General features: G+C 44.5%; 1 protein-coding gene across 2 annotated transcripts in view; it reads right to left on the bottom strand.

Annotated features, from left to right (window-relative positions):
• Positions 1–20,205, bottom strand: part of plekhn1 (pleckstrin homology domain containing, family N member 1) — a 59,090-nt gene extending 38,885 nt beyond the window's left edge. For both annotated transcript variants that reach the window (XM_060852079.1, XM_060852080.1), the window contains exons 1-5: positions 20,016–20,205; positions 14,383–14,485; positions 5,600–5,746; positions 3,334–3,414; positions 421–508 (exon numbers count right to left, since the gene is read on the bottom strand). In XM_060852079.1, the coding sequence (XP_060708062.1) occupies positions 421–508; positions 3,334–3,414; positions 5,600–5,746; positions 14,383–14,485; positions 20,016–20,092 (496 nt within the window). In that variant the 5' untranslated portion in view covers positions 20,093–20,205. The remainder of the gene's footprint in view (positions 1–420; positions 509–3,333; positions 3,415–5,599; positions 5,747–14,382; positions 14,486–20,015) is intronic.
• Positions 20,206–20,734: the final 529 nt, after the last annotated feature.

Consider the following 20,734-nt stretch of genomic DNA (forward strand, 5'->3'; position numbering starts at 1 on the left):
TCAGCTGAGGACTGACACCGAGCTGGCTGGCTATAGCCAGGGTACTGTGTAATAGTAAATAAAAGGCTGACTTGGTGATGGGATACTGGCAGTAATTTCAGAAAGGAAGGCAGAGATGGGGACAAGGACAGCAAGAGAGGAAAACGGTGGAGGGGAGGGGTAAACAAAGTAACAAATGAAACAGGAGAAATATAAATGCTCAGTAAATAGAAATTTAGCAAGGGAAAATGAATGATAACACTGGTTAAGAAAATTCAATTGCTCATTAAACACAAACTCGTTCCATAAATCTTGTGATAATTGCAAAGCTTCAACAAATAAATCCATGTCAATATCCAAGTATATTTGGTTGTAAAAGATAATTAAGCAGAAATGACATTTTAATTAGATAATTTAGAACCTAACCTGCATGCTACATACCTGTAATTTGAAATGCATGGTGCAGCTCTGAACTGCTATCAGTGTTGTCCATGTCATTTACTGTAATCCCTGCTAAAGGGAGTGTACCCTATAACATAAAATACATTGGGATTATTCACATGCATACTTCAGTGTTTGTGAATTACCCAAATTTATAGGCCCCTCCCTCATGCAAAGAATCTATGACTGTTCAAAAGGTTCGCAGTCTTGTTTGAAACTCTATTTCCCAACTTACATTAACCCATTCACTCTTAATATCCCACAGGATGAGTGAAAGATGCTATTCCAGCAGCAATTGTTTTTATTTATTCATAAGAAGTGGGTGTTACAGGCTTAGGCAGCATTTGTTGACCGTCCTAATTGCCCTTGAGAAGGTGGCGACGAGCTGTCTTCTTGAACTGTTGCAGTCTGTGCGCTATAGGTGCACACACAAATGTTGTTAGGGAGGGAGTTCTAGGAGTTTGACCCTATGACACTGAAGGAACAGCAATTTATTTCCACATCAGGATGGTGTGCAACATGGAGGGAAACCTAAAAGGGGTGGTGTTCCCATATATCTACTGCCCTTGTCCTTTTGGACGGCAGAGCTCCAGGTTTCGGAAGATGTTGGTGAAAGACTCCTGATGAGTTGCTGCAATGTACCTTGTGGACTGGTACACACTACTGTCGCTGTGTGTTGATGGTGGAGGAAGTGAATGTTGAAGGTGGTGGATGTGGTATCAATCAAGCAGGCTGATTTGTCCTGGATGGTGCTAAACCTTTTACGTTTTGTTGGAGCTGTACTCAACCAGTCAAAAGGGGAGTACTCCATCACATTCCTGACTTGTAGATGGTGGATAAGTATTGGGTGTTCAGGATGTAAGTTTCTCACTGTAGAATTCCTAGTCTTTGCATGGTTCATCTAGTTCAGTTTCTGGTCAATGGTAACTTCCAGGACTTTGATAGTAGGGGATTCAGCAATTGTAATTCCAGTGACTGTCAAGGGGTGATGGGTAGACTCTCTCTTGTTAGAGATTTTCACTCAATGGCATTTCTGTGGCATAAATGTGATGTGCCACCAGTCAGACAAAACCAGGACTCTATACCAAGGCACTAAGTGTAAGGGACAAGTTGCCTGGAGTGACCACGGTGAGAGTGAATAGGAGGGGGATTAGGAAGACTTAATTCCATTTTGGGGCACAAATTGGAAAATTACAATCATGCACTCACTGAAAAGAGTGAATCCATGACCTCAGCATCCAGGGAACAACTATATATCCTGCTTGAGAGGAACCTGTGGATTGGTTGATACATGGTGTCTTGCCGGTAGAGAAAATGCCATGCAGAATACACCAGAGAATGTTAATTGTCAAGATTCTTTGTTAAATGTTGATGTTTAAAAATCTAAACATTTAATTTTTTTAGAAATTCAAAGTAGTTTCTGATTGTCAAGTATCAGGGAATGCCTGTTTCCTGAGATTTTGTTTGGTTGTGAAAGATACAATAATGGGAATATTCTGTTTGCAAAAAAGAGAGGTATTTATGTGAAAGTATGTGGCTTTGAGCATCTTTATATGAGTGACATTGTGAGCTGGACTGGTAACCTTCAATTGGACGTTAGTGTCGTTCGGGGATGAATGCCAGGCAGTCTCTTCTGAAGACTGTTCATAAGTCGATTCATGTTCAAATCACAACACAGGAAACAACAATATAAAGCAGCCATTTTTAAGTACAGGAAATCTAAGTCAGATATTCAAAATTATACCCTGTATGGGATCAAGTTCGTAAGTACGAGTGTTTGTAAGTCAGATGTTTGTAAATGAGGGCCCCCCCTGTATTGTTCACTCTGAGATTGGGTATTCTACCAAGAGGTAAAAAATGAGGTCTGCAGATGCTGGAGATCACAGTTGAAAATGCGTTGCTGGTTAAAGCACAGCAGGTCAGGCAGCATCCAAGGAATAGGAAATTCGACGTTTCGGGCATAAGACCTTCATCAGGAATCTACCTAGAGTGCAGGATCAAAAGCTTTTACAGTATAAAAACTAAAGGAAGTGCAGATGCTCTAAATCAGAAACAAAAACATAAGGGTCACTGGACCTGAATAGTTAACTCTGATTTCGCTCCACAGATGTTGCCAGACCTGCTGAGCTTTTCCAGCAATTTTTATTTTTGTTGTGGTTCTGCTCGCCGAGCTGGAAGTTTTTGCTGCAAATGTTTCGTTCCCTGGCTAGGGAACATCATCAGTGCTGTTGGAGCCTCGTGTGAAGCGCTGCTTTGATGTTTCTTCCGGTATTTATATTGGTTTGTTCTTGCCGTTTCCGGGTGTCAGTTTCAGCTGCAGTGATTTGTATGTGGGGTCCAGGTCGATGTGTCTGTTGATGGATGTTCTTGCCGTTTCCAGGTGTCAGTTTCAGCTGTAGTGGTTTGTATATGGTGTCCAGGTCAATGTGTCTGTTGATGGAGTTTGGGGATGAATGCCATTACAGCTGAAACTGACACCCGGAAACGGCAAGAACATCCATCAACAGACACATCGACCTGGACCCCACATACAAATCACTGCAGCTGAAACTGACACCCGGAAGCGGCAAGAACAAACCAATATAAATACCGGAAGAAACATCAAAGCAGCGCTTCACACGAGGCTCCAACAGCACTGATGATGTTCCCTAGCCAGGGAACGAAACGTTTGCAGCAAAAACTTCCAGCTCGGCGAGCAGAACCACAACAACGGATAACCGAGCTACAAATCTTCAATCAGATTTTAAAAATTTTTATTTTTGTTTTAGCTTTTACAGTATATTTCTTTTTCCAGGAAAATCAAAACTTTTGTTTAAATCCGTGCAATGAAACTATCAGAATGATAAACAGATTGTTCAACACCCACAACTTGGGTCCATATTCGACAGGTTAATGAATCTAAGCCAGACTTACCTGGTATGTGAAGCCATGGGGATCCTCAGAGAGAATAAGCAGGAGGTTTTGAAATAATATCAAACACCTGTTATTAATATCCTACAATTAGAGACACAATTTATTTAATTAGTAGTTTATAAAGGCTCCAGTTTATCAGGCCATAAATGGTGTGTAAATATTGATGCACTGATCAAACACGACAGACTGTAGTCAGATGTCCCCTTTGACAGAAATCAGCAGAAGATATTCTTCTGGACTAATAAAATTCTACTTTAAAAATCACACATTCTAAAACTTAACTGGTTCGAAAGTTTTGTTGTTGGATCATTCATTAAAGCATGCAGCTCAATATTCCCTCCGTAGAGTTTGAGAACAGGCAGCTTTCAAACCTCAGCAGTAGGTTATTACTCAGATCTTGGTGCTGGTTGTAAATATTTATTTTATCACAGCAACAGGACCAGGGATTGGCAATGTATTGGGATGTTTCCACTTTCATGTGGTTCTACTCTGAGTGCCAGATAACATATGCTGGGAGGGGAGGGTGGAGAGGTTGGCAAACAGGCAAGTTTCAGTGCCAGGTCTTTTCCAGTCTTCAGCCTCTCCCCTGCTCCCCAGACTGGGACACAGACTGGAAGCCGGGCCGAGGCAGCACAGTGAAGCTGGAGACACATCTTCAAGAGACTTGACTATTGCCCTCTCATTTCCACTCTCTGTGAACTTCAGCTCATCCTCACTTGTGCCCTGTCCCTTTTATCTCTGGCCCTCGAGGACTGTTGATTTTGTGTGACATAAGTCAGCAACATCCTGAAGCAGTTCACAAGAAGCAAATTACATTTTGTGGTTGCCTGAGTAATGCAATGGCCCCAGTCCATACCTGGCAATAATCAATTCAACTGCTGTTTGGAAGTGGGTAAGAATGTCATGGACTGACTCACTCCGTTGCTCAACAATGATCTGGGACGTTCAATATTGGAATGAGATGTTCATACATGGGAGAAATTCTCAACACTGCACAACATGGCCCTCTAGTTGTCCACTCAAATCCAAAAGTAACGTTTTGGAATACAACACATAAACAACTCGGGGGGTCTTATGGTACAGAGGGTTGTGTCATTGCCTCTAAGTCAGGAGCTCCTTGGTTTGTGCACCACCCAAGGACATTGATTGCCAAGAAGGAGCAAAGCAGATGGATGGAAAGCCCTGCTAATCCTTCCACCACCCAGCAGATGGAGCTAAGACCAGGAGACCAAGTGTTGGATAATCTGCAACCACTATCATCACTCCAGACTACAACATGCCTGTAAAAATGTACGTTGCCACAGGAACTTGGGCTCCCTGAGTGGTAACACCAGGCCCACCATGTGAATAATGGGACATGCACCATGATCAATGTTGGGTGTATCCAGTGACATCCTAGAGCCAATTTCACTGGCTCCACCCTTTCTGGAATTTTGCACCACTGAGGTTTTGCCCCTCACCTCATGCCTGAGTTTATTGGTGGGTAATTGATGGCAGTCATTGGTCAGCAATTCTATAGCCATTATATCATGTTGGCTGAGGTCAAAAGAGATGCACCTTGGAATACTTCCATCAGGCAATTCTCATGGTCCTAAATCCTGAGACAGGGCTTCAGACATAAGCCTTTTGAGTCCAAATGGAGTTCCTATCCGTCGTATCTAATTGGCAATGCCTGCAGTGGAACGGTTTCATTTATCTAATGCCTATTGGGTGACCAAGTGGTTAGCACTGCTGCCTCACAGCGCCAGGAACCTAGGTTCGATTCCAGCCTCAGGCGACTGTATGTGTAGAGTTTGCATATTCTCCCCATCTGTATGGGTTTCATCCCACTGTCCAATGATGTGCAGGTTAGGTGAACTGGCCATGCTAAATTGTCCCACAGTGTCAGGGATGTGTAGGTTAGGTGCATTAGTTAGGTGGAATGTAGAATAATAGGGGAAAGGGTCTGGGTGGGATACTCTTCAGAAGGTCAGTGTGGGGCCAAATGGCTTGTTCCCACACTTTGGGACAATTTGACCCCAGTGATGATCAGGCCCCTTTGGTAGTTCAGTATCTTACAGGAATCAGTCCTAAGATAAAAACACAAGAGCTGGAGTAGGCCATTCAGCCCCTCCAGCTTTCTCCATCATTCATTCAAAATGATCACGGCCAACCTTTTGCCTCAACTTCATTTCCCCATTTGTGCTGATTTGGGGACCTAATGCAAGTATATCCTTCCTTCTTCCTCTGAGAAACGTTGGAACTGGGTAACAATGGCATTCCTTACCTTGCAGGGCTGACGGCAAATTTTAACCTTGGAGCAATGAATCATCTTCCCTAGATCTTCCAGCTTCACCCCGCTTTGATCCCACTCCTTAATGGGGTAGTAGCATAGTTTTGATTCTATGTCTTCTTTATCATTTTCTTTCGTTTCCTAGTTGAAACAGATAAAATGGTCACGATGGATAGCAGAGCCAGCAACTGGGGGAATCAGTCACTAATTATCGACAGAGTGAGGAGAACATTAAAACTCAAGCACAGGTGGAATAGAAACGTTCGGATTATAGATGTGGAAAATAAAATAATTGCAGCTAAACACAAGCCACATTGACCCACGGGGTCGCACGTTTACATATCTGATTGAGGCGATAAGCCTCACAGCGTTCCTTCATTTTAGCTTTATCCATGGTTAAGCAGATATCCCAGGTCTCGGAAAACCCAGCAGCTAATGAGAGATGATGACTGGTGGATCAGGAAGCTAGGGCCACTCCAACACTGCTTGTGGGCTAGCAGGAGTGTTTCCTGCTGCATGGCCCTCTCAGGAATCCAAACCTGCATTCAGCCAAACCTTTTGTGGTCAGAGATTCCCTACACCCTTTGATACATCCTGTTAACTTTAAAATCCATTCCCCCTCAAACCACCCTTACCAAATTTCTATTCCTCCAATCTCTCTTTCCCACGTACCCTCCCCTACTGATCTCAGATCAAATTCAGCCTCCGATAATTCCGACTGCCTGGCCTCCAGTTTTCCTTGCCAATCCCACTTTCCTACCATTTCCCGGTCTCCCCCATCTGGTTTTTGATCTCCCCCAGCAGCACCAACCCCATCATCTCCCTCCCCACCCCAAATCCTGGCTTCCACCCAGATCAGCTGTTCCAATCTCCCTCCTCGCTACAATGATCTCCCCTCTCTCACTCCAACCCTACTGCCCTTTAGGATCTCTGACTCCACTCCAACCACCCACTACCCCAGAGAATCTCCCCCCAAATCCCAAGCCCTCCCCTGATGGAATGGGGCTCACTGGACCTAGGTGCTACGCACATTTTGAGATAAAAACTTGACATCAACAAATCAAACATGGCTGCCACTCCCTCAAGCTGGAATTCAGGCAGGTCTCTGGGCTGAATTTGAGCTTTATGATATTAGGATCATAGAATCCCTACAGTGTGGAAACAAGCTATTTGGCCCAACAAGTCCACACCAACCCTCCGAAGAGTAACCCATCCAGACCCATTCTGCTACCGTATTACTCTACACTTATACATGACTAATGCACCTAACCTACACATCCCTGAACAGTATGGACAATTTAGCATTGCCAATTCACGCTAACCTGCACATCTTCAGACTGTGGGAGGAAACTGGAGCATCCGGAGGAAACCCACACAGACACAGGGAGAATGTGCAAACTCCACACAGACAGTCGCCAGAGGCTGGAGTTGAACCCAGGTCCCTGGTGCTGGGAGGCAGCAGTGCTAACCACTGAGTGTGATGTGTGAAATTGATTCATCTGCGATCTTAAACCCAAATAAAGGGCATCAATGCCTTAGTTAAAGCAGTAGATGCAGAAATTTCATTCCAGGAACCTGAAGCATTTGTTATTGATATTGTATAGCTCTATTTCCTCCCAAAATCTGATGAACATACATTCCTTGTTGCACTTTTTACATTGTGGAAAATGTGCTCATTATCCATTTTTAGTTCATTGAAGCAATCGCCCTGGACTAATCAGGAACAAAGAGAAATGAGTTCTGGAGTGTGAAACATACTATTGATCTTTTTGAAACAAGGCTGCAGCAGAAATGTGTTGGGAAGTGTGCACAGACTGCTTGGCTCAAAAGCCATATGGGCTCCACCTAAATGCAATTAGTGCAACATCTTTGAAAGCAGAGAGCCACAGCTGAGGCTGAGTTGCAGTTAGCTCAGAGGGAACTGGGAGAATGAGACCCTGCTCTGGCTGCAAGCCTGAAAAGACAGGCTTATGCACGGTTGGACTTAAAGCAGAAGACTGCAAGTGCTGGGAGTTTTAGATAGAGGCCTTCACAAATTCAGGAAGTTCCACAGCAGTTCTATTTGTTGTTGATCTAGGAAGGGTGTCAGCCAACTGTGCACAGCAAGATCCCACAAACAGCAATACGATAAGCAACAAAGCAATTTCTTTTTAGTCAATGTTGTTTGAGGGTTAATTATCGACTGGGAAATTGGAGGAAACTTCCCTTACTCTGCTTCAAAACATGTAAAATTGATGGGGCATCATATCTGAAAGAGGGCTGTTGTGTTAGCCTAGATTACATGCAGAAGGCACGCTAGTTATCTGCTGCAGAGTCAAAAAGTGTGGCACTGGATAAGCACAGCAGGTCAGGCAGCATCCAAGGAGCCCTTCATTGAAGGGCTTATGCCCAAAACGTCGACTCACCTGCTCCTCGGATGCTGCCTGACCTGCTATGGTGTGTGTGTGTGTATGTGTGTGTGTGTGTGTGTGTGTGTGTGTGAGAGAGAGAGACAGACAGACAGACAGAGAGACATAATTTGTCGTTCCTCTTTATGGATGACTGACATGCAGTCTGTGGTTCTGATATATATTTATATTTAAATGACATTTTATTAGCTTTCCAATATGGCATTTTCCCAAACCTATTCCAGCTCTGCACAGTGTGGAGACAAAAGTTATGCAAGAATAAAGAAGTCTTGCAACATCTGTCAGAATTAGTTGGTATTGATTTTGCTGGCTTTGATGTGGCTGGACTTTGTCAGTGTGTCCCTGAGGCAAGACAGTTGGCAACTTGATCTAAACTGGCAAACAAAAATTATATACTATCTGTACCTCAAGAATATTTTTCTTTCATTCATGGGATGTGGGCATTAATGGCTCTTTTGTTGCTTTCATTGTTCTTAAGCAGGTGGTGCTTTCTGGAACCCTTTAGATTAGATTAGATTGCTTACAGTGTGGAAACAGGCCCTTCGGCCCAACAAGTCCACACCGACCCGCCGAAGCTCAACCCACCCATACCCCTACATTTACCCCTTACCTAACACTACGGGCAATTTAGCATGGCCAATTCACCTGACCCGCACATCTTTGGACTGTGGGAGGAAACCGGAGCACCCGGAGGAAACCCACACAGACACGGGGAGAACGTGCAAACTCCACACAGTCAGTCACCTGAGGCGGGAATTGAACCCAGGTCCCTGGCACTGTGAGGCAGCAGTGCTAACCACTGTGTCACCGTGCCGCCCGTTCGGTGTAGGGACCTCCCCCACAATGCCATTAGGGAGGCAGTTCGGGGATTTTGACCCAGTGACAGTAGAGGAACAACAATATACTTCCAAGTCAGGATGGTGGATTTCTGCAGAGGAACTGGTAAGTGGTGGTGTATCTGCTGCCCTTGTCCTGGTTGGTGGAAGCTGCCGTTGGTTTGGAAGATGTTGTCTAAGGAAACTTGTTGAATTTCTGTACTGCATCTCCACAGCCTTACCAACCTTAAAAATGACATAGTGCACTTTCAGGAAAGAAAAACAATGAAAAACACTGATGCAGCTAATTTATTTCCACTGTGCAGCAGTGATGGCTGTAGTGTGGGCTCAGTGGGTGGCACTCATGCCTCTGGGTTAGATAACTGGGAGATCACGCCTTATTCAGTACATGCTGGAGACATGCTGAACGATTAGAGGTACTGTTTGCTTTGGCTGGGATGTGAAAGATCTCATGGCACTATTATGATGAGAGGAAGTGAGTTCCTCCCAATGTGACATGGGCAATACATATTTCACAAACAACATGAATAAAACCAGGATGCTGCCTGGACTGGAGGGCATGTCTTATGAAGAAAGGTTGAGGGAGCTAGGGCTTTTCTCATTGGAACGAAGAAGGATGAGAGGTGACTTGATCGAGGTGTACAAGATGATGAAAGGCGTAGATAGAGTGGATAGCCAGAATCTTTATCCCCGGGTGAAAATAGCTATCATGAGGGGGCATAATTTTAAGATAATTGGAGGTACATTTAGGGGAGATGTCAGAGGTGGGTTCTTTACACAGAGAGTATGGAATGCACTGCCAGCGGTGGGTAGTAGGGTCAGATACATTTAAGTGACTCTTGGATGGGCACATGGAAGATTATACAGTGAAGGGGATGTAGGTTAGTTTGATCTTAGAGTGTGATAAAAGGTCAGCACAACATCAAGGGCTGAAGGGCCTGTACTGCGCTGTACTGCTCTATGATCTAAATCAAAATAATCTGGCAATTATCACATTGCTGCATTTAGACCTAGCTGCACACCAATTGGTTGCCCTCATATTTTACATCACACCAAAGGCTACACGTCAGAGAGTATTTTTTTTTAGATTAGATTCCCTACAGCGTGGAAACAGGCCCTTCGGCCCAACAAGTCCACACCGACCCGCCGAAGCGCAACCCACCCATACCCCTACATATACCCCTTACCTAACACTACGGGCAATTTAGCATGGCCAATTCACCTGACCCGCACATCTTTGGACTGTGGGAGGAAACCGGAGCACCCGGAGGAAACCCACGCAGACACGGGGAGAACGTGCAAACTCCACACAGTCAGTCGCCTGAGGCGGGAATTGAACCCAGGTCTCTGGCGCTGTGAGGCAGCAGTGCTAACCACTGTGCCACCGTGCAAATCTCTTTAGGACATTAAAATGTCAACCAATTGGGATGATAAAAATGCATATTTACTCTTTTGCTTTTGTTAAATCCAAACTAATTTATAGCTTGTTATCATAGGTTTTCACTTAATACTGAAGAGAATTAGGTTTTAATTAAATGTCCAGTTGTAGATGCTCTTCAATGCCATGTTTTTATAATTAGAATGGTGTCAAATCACAAAATTGTTATGGTGCAGGAGGGGGCCATTTGGCCCATCGCTTAGAGCCAATCTCCTGCCTTTTCCTCATATCCCTGAATTTCATTTCCACCCAGACAAATATCCAATACCATCTTGAATGCTTCAATTAAACCTTCTTTTCCAGGCAGTGTATTCCACATCCTAACTACTCACTCTATGAAAAAGAGTTTTTTCACATTAGGAGCAGCATGATGGCTCAGTGGTTAGCACTGCTGCCTCACAGCGCCAGGAACCTGGGTTCAATTCCAGCCTTGGGCGTCCGTCTGTGTGGAATTTGTACATTCTCCCTGTGTCTGCATGGGTTTCTGTTGGGTGCTCCAGTTCCTCCCACAATCTAAAGATGGATTGTCTGTGGGAAATGCAGGGTTACAGGGACAGGAGAGGGGAATGGGTCTGGGTGGGATGCTCTTCGGAGGCTAGCTGGAAATGTGATGGGACGAATGGCCTGCTTCCACACTGTAGGAATTCTATGACCACTCCTCTAATGCTGAAACGTCACCTTAGTAAAAGGCACAGATCAGTTCCTAATGCTCTAAACCTAGCTCCCACTGAAGGGGATTCCATGTTGGAGCGGTTACTGAAATTCTGACCCACACCTCTGTTCCTCCAGTCATGACAACTTCAATATCCAGCAGGTCACATTTGTCTTTGTCTAGATTGTTGTGTCACTTCAACAACACCTTGTTTTCCAAGCCCTAGCCAAAATGTTTGTGTCATTCTTTTGCGTTGCCCCTTCCAGTTCACTGACCCACAGGCCTCCAAAAATACAGTCTACCTTCAACACTCGCCTCTAACTCCCCTCCCACATCCATCGCTCCACCACTGTGCATGCACGCTCATTTAGACTGTTAACTCTGGAGTCCAAAACCGCTCTCCTCCATTAAAATGTTCCTCAGCACATATCTCTATAATGCAGCTTTCCGTCTTAGCACTGATTATGGTAGTTGGTGCCATATTCTGTTTGAAAATGCTCAAATTCAACACTTTGGGATCCTTTATTCTCAAAGAGATGCTACGTAAGTTAACATCGATAATATTTAATCATATATCATCGTGAAATCATGAACCCATTTATGATGTAAATGGTGTTTAAGTGTTCTGATGTATATACATAAGTATGCAGGCTATTACATCATCACATAATAAAGGATAATATTCCTTTAACCTACGAGAGGAATCAAACATGACATTAAGGATGTTATGCTTCAGTTATACACAGCGTTCACTTTAGCAGGAAGAATAAAAAAGTAAGATATTACTTGAACGGAGAATGACTGTGGAAATCCAAGATGCAGAGACATCAAGGTGTTATAGTGTTTGAGTCACAAAATGTTAGAATGCAAGTTCAGCATGTAACCAAGAGGTGTAGTTAAACAGATGCTTTTCTTTATTACATGAGGAATTGAATATAAAAGTTAGGCCACACAGAGCATTGGCAAGACCATGACTTGAATACTGCATGCAGTTTTGGTCTTCTTATTTAGGAATGGATGGAAATGCATTCGAGGCAGTTCAGTGAAGGTTTATGCAGAAGAAAAGTTGCTCTACTCCCACTTGTTCATTAGAGAGAAATAACTACTGCTGGCTTAACCCAACGATTACTATACTTTAGGCAAAAAGAGAACGTTTTGGGAAGCTCAGATGGAATTGAGCCCACACCATTGGCGTTATCCCAAACTAGCCAGCCAGCCAGCCAACTGATCCACAGTCACACTGAGTGAGTGGTCTCACAAGCAACGGGGGGGACAAAACTGGGTTTGATTCCACTGGAGTTTAGGAGAGTGAGGTATGACTCGGTTGAAGATTATAAGACCTCAAGCAGCCCTGACGAGATGGATAGGGTTAGGACGATTCCTGTTATGCGTCAGTCAAGACCTGAGGGGGAGGGGGGAGGGGGGCTGTCTCAAAATCAGCGGTGACCCTTTGAGAACAGAAGTTACCTTCCTCTTTGAAGATTGTTCCATGTTGGAACTCTGCCTCAGAAGATGGTGGAAGCAGTATCATTGCCTAAGTTAAAGGCAGCAGTGGATGGATGTCTGATAGGCAAGAGAACCAGGGCTTATTGGCGTAGATGACAAAGTGGAATTCGAAACACTGACAGATCAATCATGACCTGATAGAATGGCAGAGCAAGTTTGAGAGACTGAATGGTCATCTTCCACTCCTATTCTATTTGTTAAAGATAGCAAACAGATTGCTTCCCCAATTCGAAGCATTTCAGTTGGGGCTCAGTTGGAGATGTGACCCTTTCACGTTTCTCCCCAGTTCTATGAGCAAAGGTTAGAAGTCATAAATGATTGTCTCACAGATTCTAGGATCCAGAAAATGACTGTGAAGAGCTCAGTAATACAATGAGGGAGGTCACTCAGTCCTACCGCGGCCTCACAGTCAGGCAGAAACAGGGAGAGTAGCAGCATCATTGCCGTACACTGTATTCAAATCAGTGACTCATATACAGATGTCACCTGAGGCTGTGAGGGAGCTGTTTATGACAAGAATTCTCAGACCGAGGAAGTGACACAACGGTTGCTGCAATAGTTCAGGAAACTACATATTTATTGTTTGCTGAAGCTTCTGTATGAAAACTAACAGCTATTTAACGGTTTCGGAAATAGAAACAAGGTAAATCCATTAGGGGTGAGGTGTGAGTTGTCAGTGTAACAGTGTCACAGAGTAGGCAGAGCCACAACAGTCCAATGTCACTCTGTCACTGGTTAGTTTTCAGTAAGAGGGCCAAGAATCTTTCACATTACCACATTTGACAGCTAATACTTTCATTTTTATATCATTGTCGGATAGAACATTCTCCTGCTCCTCGGATGCTGCCTGGCCTGCTGTGTTTTTCCAGCAGCACATTTTTCAACTCTGGTACTCCAGCATCTGCAGTCCTCACTTTCCCCTAGAACACAGACTTGGACTGCTTGAAGTATTTACTACGATGATTTACGGTGTTTCAGAGCGTGGCATTGCCTCATGCCTTGGCAGGTGAGCCAGTAATGTTCCCAAAATGGAGTGAATGAGGTGATCTGCTCGGAGCGAGTTGTTGAGCGGAGCAGCTTGGCTGTGGCTCTCAGGAAAATCATTAAACCAGACAGAACAAAAATAGACCATAGGCCTATTGCTCCTATGAAGGGACATCCTATTATCCCCACTGCCTATGATCTCTCTCTGCTGCCCTGCAATTAAGTATTCACATAATTCTGTACTGAAAGTTGGAATTGAATATTTTTTCATCACCATTTCAATCTGACTCCAACCAGAACAATTAACAGTTTACAAAAAAAAATCTCAACTTCACCTTCTCTAATTTACTAGTTAATTTACATTCCCACTCACCATTGACCCCGCCATCAGTGGAAACAGTTTCTCAAAATTTATTCCATCAAAACCCCTTGCTTTTTCTTCTCAAACTAGTGCTAGAGGATCTTCAACTTCCACTTGACTTTCAGACAAAACCTTAGTCTAATCCAAAGGCAACATCTCTGACAATGCAGCTCTCCTGGCGCATTGCACTAAAGTATTAGCCTAGCTTATAAACTCACATTCTGGTGTGGGCTCATGTCTCCAACAATGCCTACTCTTCAAAACAATTACCTCATTGGCTGTCATATGCTTTGGAATGTCAAGAAATTACAAAAGGTGCCAAACAAATGCAAGTCTTTCTCTTCACTGGAAGCACAAGAATCGATGAATGGATGAAGAGTGACCCAGTCGGTGAGATTTGTTATATTGCACATGCATGCTTCTGTTGTGGTACACCCACCTTTTAAAGCTGCATGTTATGTTTGTTGAAAATGTGTTGCTGGAAAAGCGCAGCAGGTCAGGCAGCATCCAAGGAACAGGAGACTCAACATTTCGGGCATAAGCCCTTCTTCAGGAATCATGTTTGTTAGCATGGGAACAAATAGGAGCTTACCTGCACTAAATGTGTTTTCGCCTTTGGGATGGGATCGGCTTCCTTCAGCTCAGTTGCTGGCTTCTTCTGTACCTTGGCATAAATCTCCCGTGTTGGTTGTTCCCTGTGTGACAGAGAGGAACTGTAATGAAGGTATATTTGTTTTGAGGAATGACTGAATTGTAGATACGTATCAGCATGTGTAAGAAGCATGAGGGAAATTTGTGCTGAAGGATATTAAGTCACACTTCACACCAATGGTCCCTTTGTTAAACTAACAAAGAAACTTGTGTACTTGGAGCTTATCTAGGTGAGGGATTATTGTGCCAGTGAATGGACACTTCAGTAAATTTGGCACAAATGGAGCACTATATCTTTCTCCACCTACTAACCTTGTTGAAAGATTTGGAGGTGCCAGGTGGAGGATATGTTGGAAGAGTTGGCATGAGCATATAACAGGAAATGTGCCCAAAGTTGTCCAGATCTAAAGCATACTCCTTGGTGTTTCAACGTAGCATCTTTCCATTTCCCACAGAGACCCTGTTATTGGCTGCTGACAAACCCTCAATTAGAGACAAAACATCCTGCAGATGCTGGAATCCAATGTAGACAAGCAGGAGGCTGGAAGAACACAGCAAGCCAGGCAGCATCAGGAGGTGGAGAAGTCAATGTTTTTGGGTGTAACCCTTCTTCAGGTCTGGGGTGGATATGGGCGGAGCTGCAGATATAGGGTATGGCGGGGCAGGGTGGTAAAGTGGGGATACATGAAGGCAGGTAGAGGGTACAACCTGGTTGGTCAATGGGAGGAATGACTCCAGTTGGTGGCAGGGAGGAGTGGAAGGGAGGGGGAACGGGCTGGGAAGAAAATCAGGGAAGGGGGAGGGAGGTTATTTGAAATTAGAGAACTCGATATTGAGTCCTTTGGGCTGTAGGCTACCCAGGCGGAGGATGAAGTGCTATTCCTCCAATTTGCGGTGTGGTTCATTGTGGCATTGGAGGAGGCCAAGGATGGTCATGTCGGACAGGGAGTGGTTGGGGGAATTGAAATGGGTGGTGACTGGGAGATCCGGTCAGCTCCTGTGGGCCCAGCTGCGATGCTCGGTGAACCATTCCCTAAGCTTACATTCGGTCTCCCCGATGTGGTCTTCCCTACATTGGGAGCACCAGTAAACTAGGTTAGAAGAGAAGCAAATGAACCTCTGTCTCACCTGGAAGGACTGGTTGGGGCCCTCAGAGGTGAGGGAGGTGGTCTACCAGCAGGTTTTGCATCTTTTCTGGTTACATGAAAAGGTATCTGAGAGTTTGGGGGCAAGTTCAGTGGGGAGAGTGGCACAAACCAAGTACTGTCGAAGGGAGCGGTCCTTGTGGAAGGCAGAGAAGGGTGGGGGAGGGGAAGATGTTCTTGGTGGTGGAGTCTAGTTGGAGTTAGCGTTTAAGGATGATGCATTTGATGGGGACACTGGTGGGTGATAGGTGGGGACAGAGGGTTCTCTCTCCTTATTGTGTTGGGAGGGGATGGTGGTTTAAAGCAGTGGAACAGGACTGGAGGGTGTGTGGTGGAGGGCTGTCGGAATAACGGAGGGAGGAAAAGCACATTGTTCAAAATAGGTGGACATCTGGGATGCTCGGAAGTGGAATGTCTCCTCGTCCGAGCAGATGTGGCAGAGGCAGAAGAACTGGGAGATTGTTATGGAGTTCTTGCAGAATATTGAGTGGGAGGTGGTGTAGTCCAGGTAGTCATGGGAGTCTGAAAGCTTGTAATAAACGTCTGTCTGGAATCGGTCACTGGAGTTGGAAATGGTGAGGTCGAGAAAGGGGAGGGAGGTATCCGAGATGGACCAAATGAATTTGAGGGCAGGGTGGGAATTGTGGATGAAGACGGTGAACTGCTCTAGTTCAGCCTGGGTTTAGGACACTGCTCTGATGCAGTCAGTCAGTCAGTCATCGATGTAACTGCAGGAGAGTTGGTGCATGGTGCCTACGTAGATACTGAAGAGGGACTGTTCAACATGGCCGACAAAGAGGAGTTGTAGTTGGGGTTCATCCGAATGGCCATGGCCAACCCCTGGATTTGGAGGAAATGGAAAAGTTGAAGGAAAAGTTATTGAGGGCAAGGCGGAGGAGGGTGTTGGTGGAGAGGGACTGGATGGGTCTGTTGGACAGGAAGAAGTGGAGACCCTGGAAGCCGTCCTTATGGACGTGTATAAGGACTGCATGTCCATAATGAAGAGAAAGTGCTGGGACCCAGGGAACTGGAAGCTCCTAAAGAGATGGAAGGTGTAGTTGGTTTCACGGATGCAGGTGGGAAGAACGTGTCCTAAAGGGAAAGAGGATGGAGCCAAGGTAAGACAAACCATCAATAACAACATGGCATGTCACCATCAATAACCATCAATAACAACATGGCATGTCACCCTTGTAGAGTACTGAAGGTTATTTGCCTCTACTAGGATTTTCTGATCCCCTTGCCCCTCTTAGCCTCGGAAATAGTAGGGATGGCACTGTGAAGACTTCATGGCCCCATGCAAGGATGTTGCCAGGGTTGGAGGGTTTGAGCTATAGGGAGAGGCAGAATAGGCTGGGGCTGTTTTCCCTGGAGTGTCAGAGGCTGAGGGGTTACCTCAGAGGTTTATAAAATTATGAGGGGCATGGATAGGGTAAATAGACAAAGCCTTTTTCCTGGAGCGGGGGAGTCCAGAACTAGAGGGCATAGGTTTAGGGTGAGAGGGGAAAGATATAAAAAGGGACCTAAGGGACAACTTTTTCACACAGAGGGTGGTAGGTGTATGTAATGAGCTGCCAGAGGAAGTGGTGGAGACCGATACAATTACAGCATTTAAAAGGCTTCTGGATGGGTATATGAATAGGGAGGGTTGAGACGTATATAGGCTGGGTGCTGGCAAATGGGACTTGATTGGTTGGGATATCTGGTCAGCATGGATGAGTTGGACTGAATGATCTGTTTCCGTGCTGTACATATCTATGACTCTATGCAGCAGCTTTTCAGGATTGCCAACTCGTGGATAATGAAGGTCAATGATGTTAATACAATAACAGTAAGTTCACTGTAGCCATTTCACATAGCCACCTGCAAACAGCACACAATAGAGTTTTTAACAAATAAAGAAACAGCAGAACAAAAAAGAATAGTCTTTATCAAAGAACAGCCTATAAGGGTGACATAGCGGTTAGCACTGCTGCCTCACAGCACTAGGAACTCAGGTTCAATTCAATCCTCAGGCAACTGTCTGCGTGGAGTTTGCACATTCTCTCTGTGTCTGTGTGAGTTTCCTCCAGGTGCTCCAGTTTCCCCCTATAGTCGAAAGATGTGCAGGATAGGTGGATTGGCCAGGGATGGGCAGACCAGGTGGATTAGCTGTGGAATATGCAGGGTTATAGGGTGGGAGGGATGGGATGCTCTTCGACAGGTTGAATGGTCTGCTTCCATACAGTATGGGATTCTATAATTATTAGCACCAGTTCTGAGGGGCTTGGATAAGACAAATAGGGTTTCTGAGGTCTGTGTAACAGTGAACAAAATATCACTAAACGATGAAGGCAAAGATATCGAGTCATTCTATTTTGAATTGAAACAGCTGCTAGGAATCAAGGTGCCTGATCCAAACTGGTGGAAGCAGAGTTCCCGACAGTGTTCATTTCAGATGTAGGTGAATACTTTTAGAATATCAATGTGAAAGGTTATGGAGAAAGGGTCAGAAATGAAGTTAACTATTCTTATAAAAAAGGCCAGTCTAGCACTATAAGTAGAATGGACTCCTACACTACAAATCTGAAGGTATTAAGTGTGTGTAGAAATTAAATGAATGAATGGTCATATATGACTTTCACTCAATATTAATTGAACACCTGACCCATGAGACCTTGAACACATTGCAAAGAGACCAGCATTACATGGGTCAGAATAATTTACAGTTGGATGATAAATACATGAGGAGGAAAACTCTAAATAAGAAATGAAATTGGCAATGGGAATCTGAATGTTACTCTATTAACATAAAATTGTGAAAATAAATGAAATAATAATGTGAAAAATGTGATTACGATCAGAGCATTGCAATATATGCTAATTGTCCCTCAAGGAGGAAGTGAGGACTGCAGATGCTGGAGATCAGAACTGAAAATGTGTTGCTGGAAAAACGCAGCAGGTCAGGCAGCATCCAAGGAGCAGGAGGGTCGATGTTATGAAGAAGGGCTCATGCCCGAAACATCGACTCTCCTGCTCCTTGGATGCTGCCTGACCTGCCGCGCTTTTCTAGCAACACACTTTCAGCTCTAATTGTCCCTCAGTCACACATCAGAGAACCTTCTTTCTTTAAAGCCCTGTACTTGGAACCATGAGACAGAGTAGAGTAGGCCATTCGGCCTGTCGACTCCATTCTGCCAGTCAATGATCATGGCTGATCTAGTAATCCTCCACTCCACTCTCCAGCTTTTACACCCAAACTTATAATTCCCTTTCCTGATTAAAAATCTATCTCAGCCTTGAACATGTTCATTGACCCAGCCTCAACAACCCTCTGCAGTTAAAAAAAATCCACAGACTAACAACTAGATGAGAGAAAAAAAAATTCATCTCTGCCTTAAACATATTCTGAGATTACACCCTCTAGTCTTTGATTTCCCTTTGTGGGAGAGTTACTGGCCTGTCCCTGCTCCCTCCCCATGGACGCTGTCTGACCCGCTGTAATCCCCAGCATTTGTTGTTTCCAGTCAAGTCCCCTTAGAATCTTGTATCTTTCAATAACATGGCCTGGCATTCTGAGAAAACTGCAACCTGCAATCTCTCCCACATCAAATGTTATAAAAATGAACCGAATGATGTCACAAAAACTTCTGAGTGATGATTACACAAAGCAACCATCACATGGAATTGGGGGGTAAAATAAACAAAGCGGTGTTTTTGTAGAAAACTACCCCTTTAATTTCTACAGGCAATGCAACGGTTAACAGATTCAGCCGCCTCTTTCTGCGTCCTATTTTCACACACCCGTTCAGCCGTCGAACATAAAGTGCATGTTGCAATACTCGATTAAGGGACAATACACCTCATGGTTGAGTTAGACACCAGCACGCAGCTGTGTCTATTCATGGTGTAAAATAAAACAAAGCATCGCGAATGCTGGAAAGCTGAAACACACACAAAAACAAAACAAAAACACAAACTGCTGCAGAAACTCTGTGGAGACAGGGGGGGGGGAAGAGAGAAACCGACTTAATAAAGAGTGGTGCTGGACTCTGTCGTTGCAGAGATCCTGCCGGAGTTTCTGTCGCAATTTCTGGGTGTGTTTCACACAAGGTGTGCTGTTATACTCCATGTGGATTAAGTTACAGTCCTGTCACTCCCTGCCATTCATAGGTTACTTTGCACATTCTGCTCTCATTTCAAATGGAACTTATTTAACCGAGTGACAGCTTGCGGTTCTTGTTAGACTGAAGCAGTTAAAATCTAAGCTGCTCACAGTGTTGAAACTTTCAGTCTGCATTAACAGTCACCCCCTACTTCAACTGATAATGTGCATGTCACCATTGTAAATGTTTGACTGTTTTAGCATGACTAGTCGAGGATTTTTCACAGCTCTGTTTTGATACAGCTGAAAGTTCTGCTGTAAACACTACACGTTAACTCTACGTACCATTGATCTCTCGACTTGTTCGTGGGTTTCCTCAATCGGCGTTCCTTCTTTGTAATACAGGATAAAATGTTGCCCATTCCAACCGAGAAGGCGAGCCAACAGTGGCTCCCAAAGCCCAATATCCAAATACAAGCTGATGGATAGCCTGGTGCCAATCACTTGCTGCCTGTGTGTGAGAGTGAGTGTGTTTTAACTCCTCGCCAGTTTCCGCTTTAAACTGAATGACTCCAATGGGTGGGGACAAGAAGACTCAAACCTGAGTCAAACCTGTCAGGTGGGTCAAAGGTCTTATGTTTCCCAGATAAATGCAACACCCAAAATGCCTCACAGGTAAACGAACAAGGGAAGAATGCTTTTGCTATAAGCTTGTGTTAGGGCTGACTTGACTGTACAAACTCAGTGTGTGCAGCCCCTGTGCAGTGGGACCAGCGTTACTGTTCACCAGAGCATGTTGTAACTGAATTGGCTTGTTTGTTTCAGAGCACAGTGTTTGTCAGGTGATCATTTTGTGAGAAGTACTTGGGAGTTAGAATGACTTTATGCAGGGGTGTGCACTTCAGAATCTATCATTTCATCCCTTCTGCTATTAATACTATTGGTCAGCTCAGAACAAAAAGGATCTTGAGAGGAATTTCCAGTCCCACTGCATCTTGGGATGGAGACACCAGACACTCTGATTGCCCACGTGAACAGATATTGCTGGAAAAGCTCAGTGGGTC

The sequence above is a fragment of the Hemiscyllium ocellatum genome, chromosome 37, assembly GCF_020745735.1.
Source record: "Hemiscyllium ocellatum isolate sHemOce1 chromosome 37, sHemOce1.pat.X.cur, whole genome shotgun sequence".
NCBI classification, from domain to species: domain Eukaryota; kingdom Metazoa; phylum Chordata; class Chondrichthyes; order Orectolobiformes; family Hemiscylliidae; genus Hemiscyllium; species Hemiscyllium ocellatum.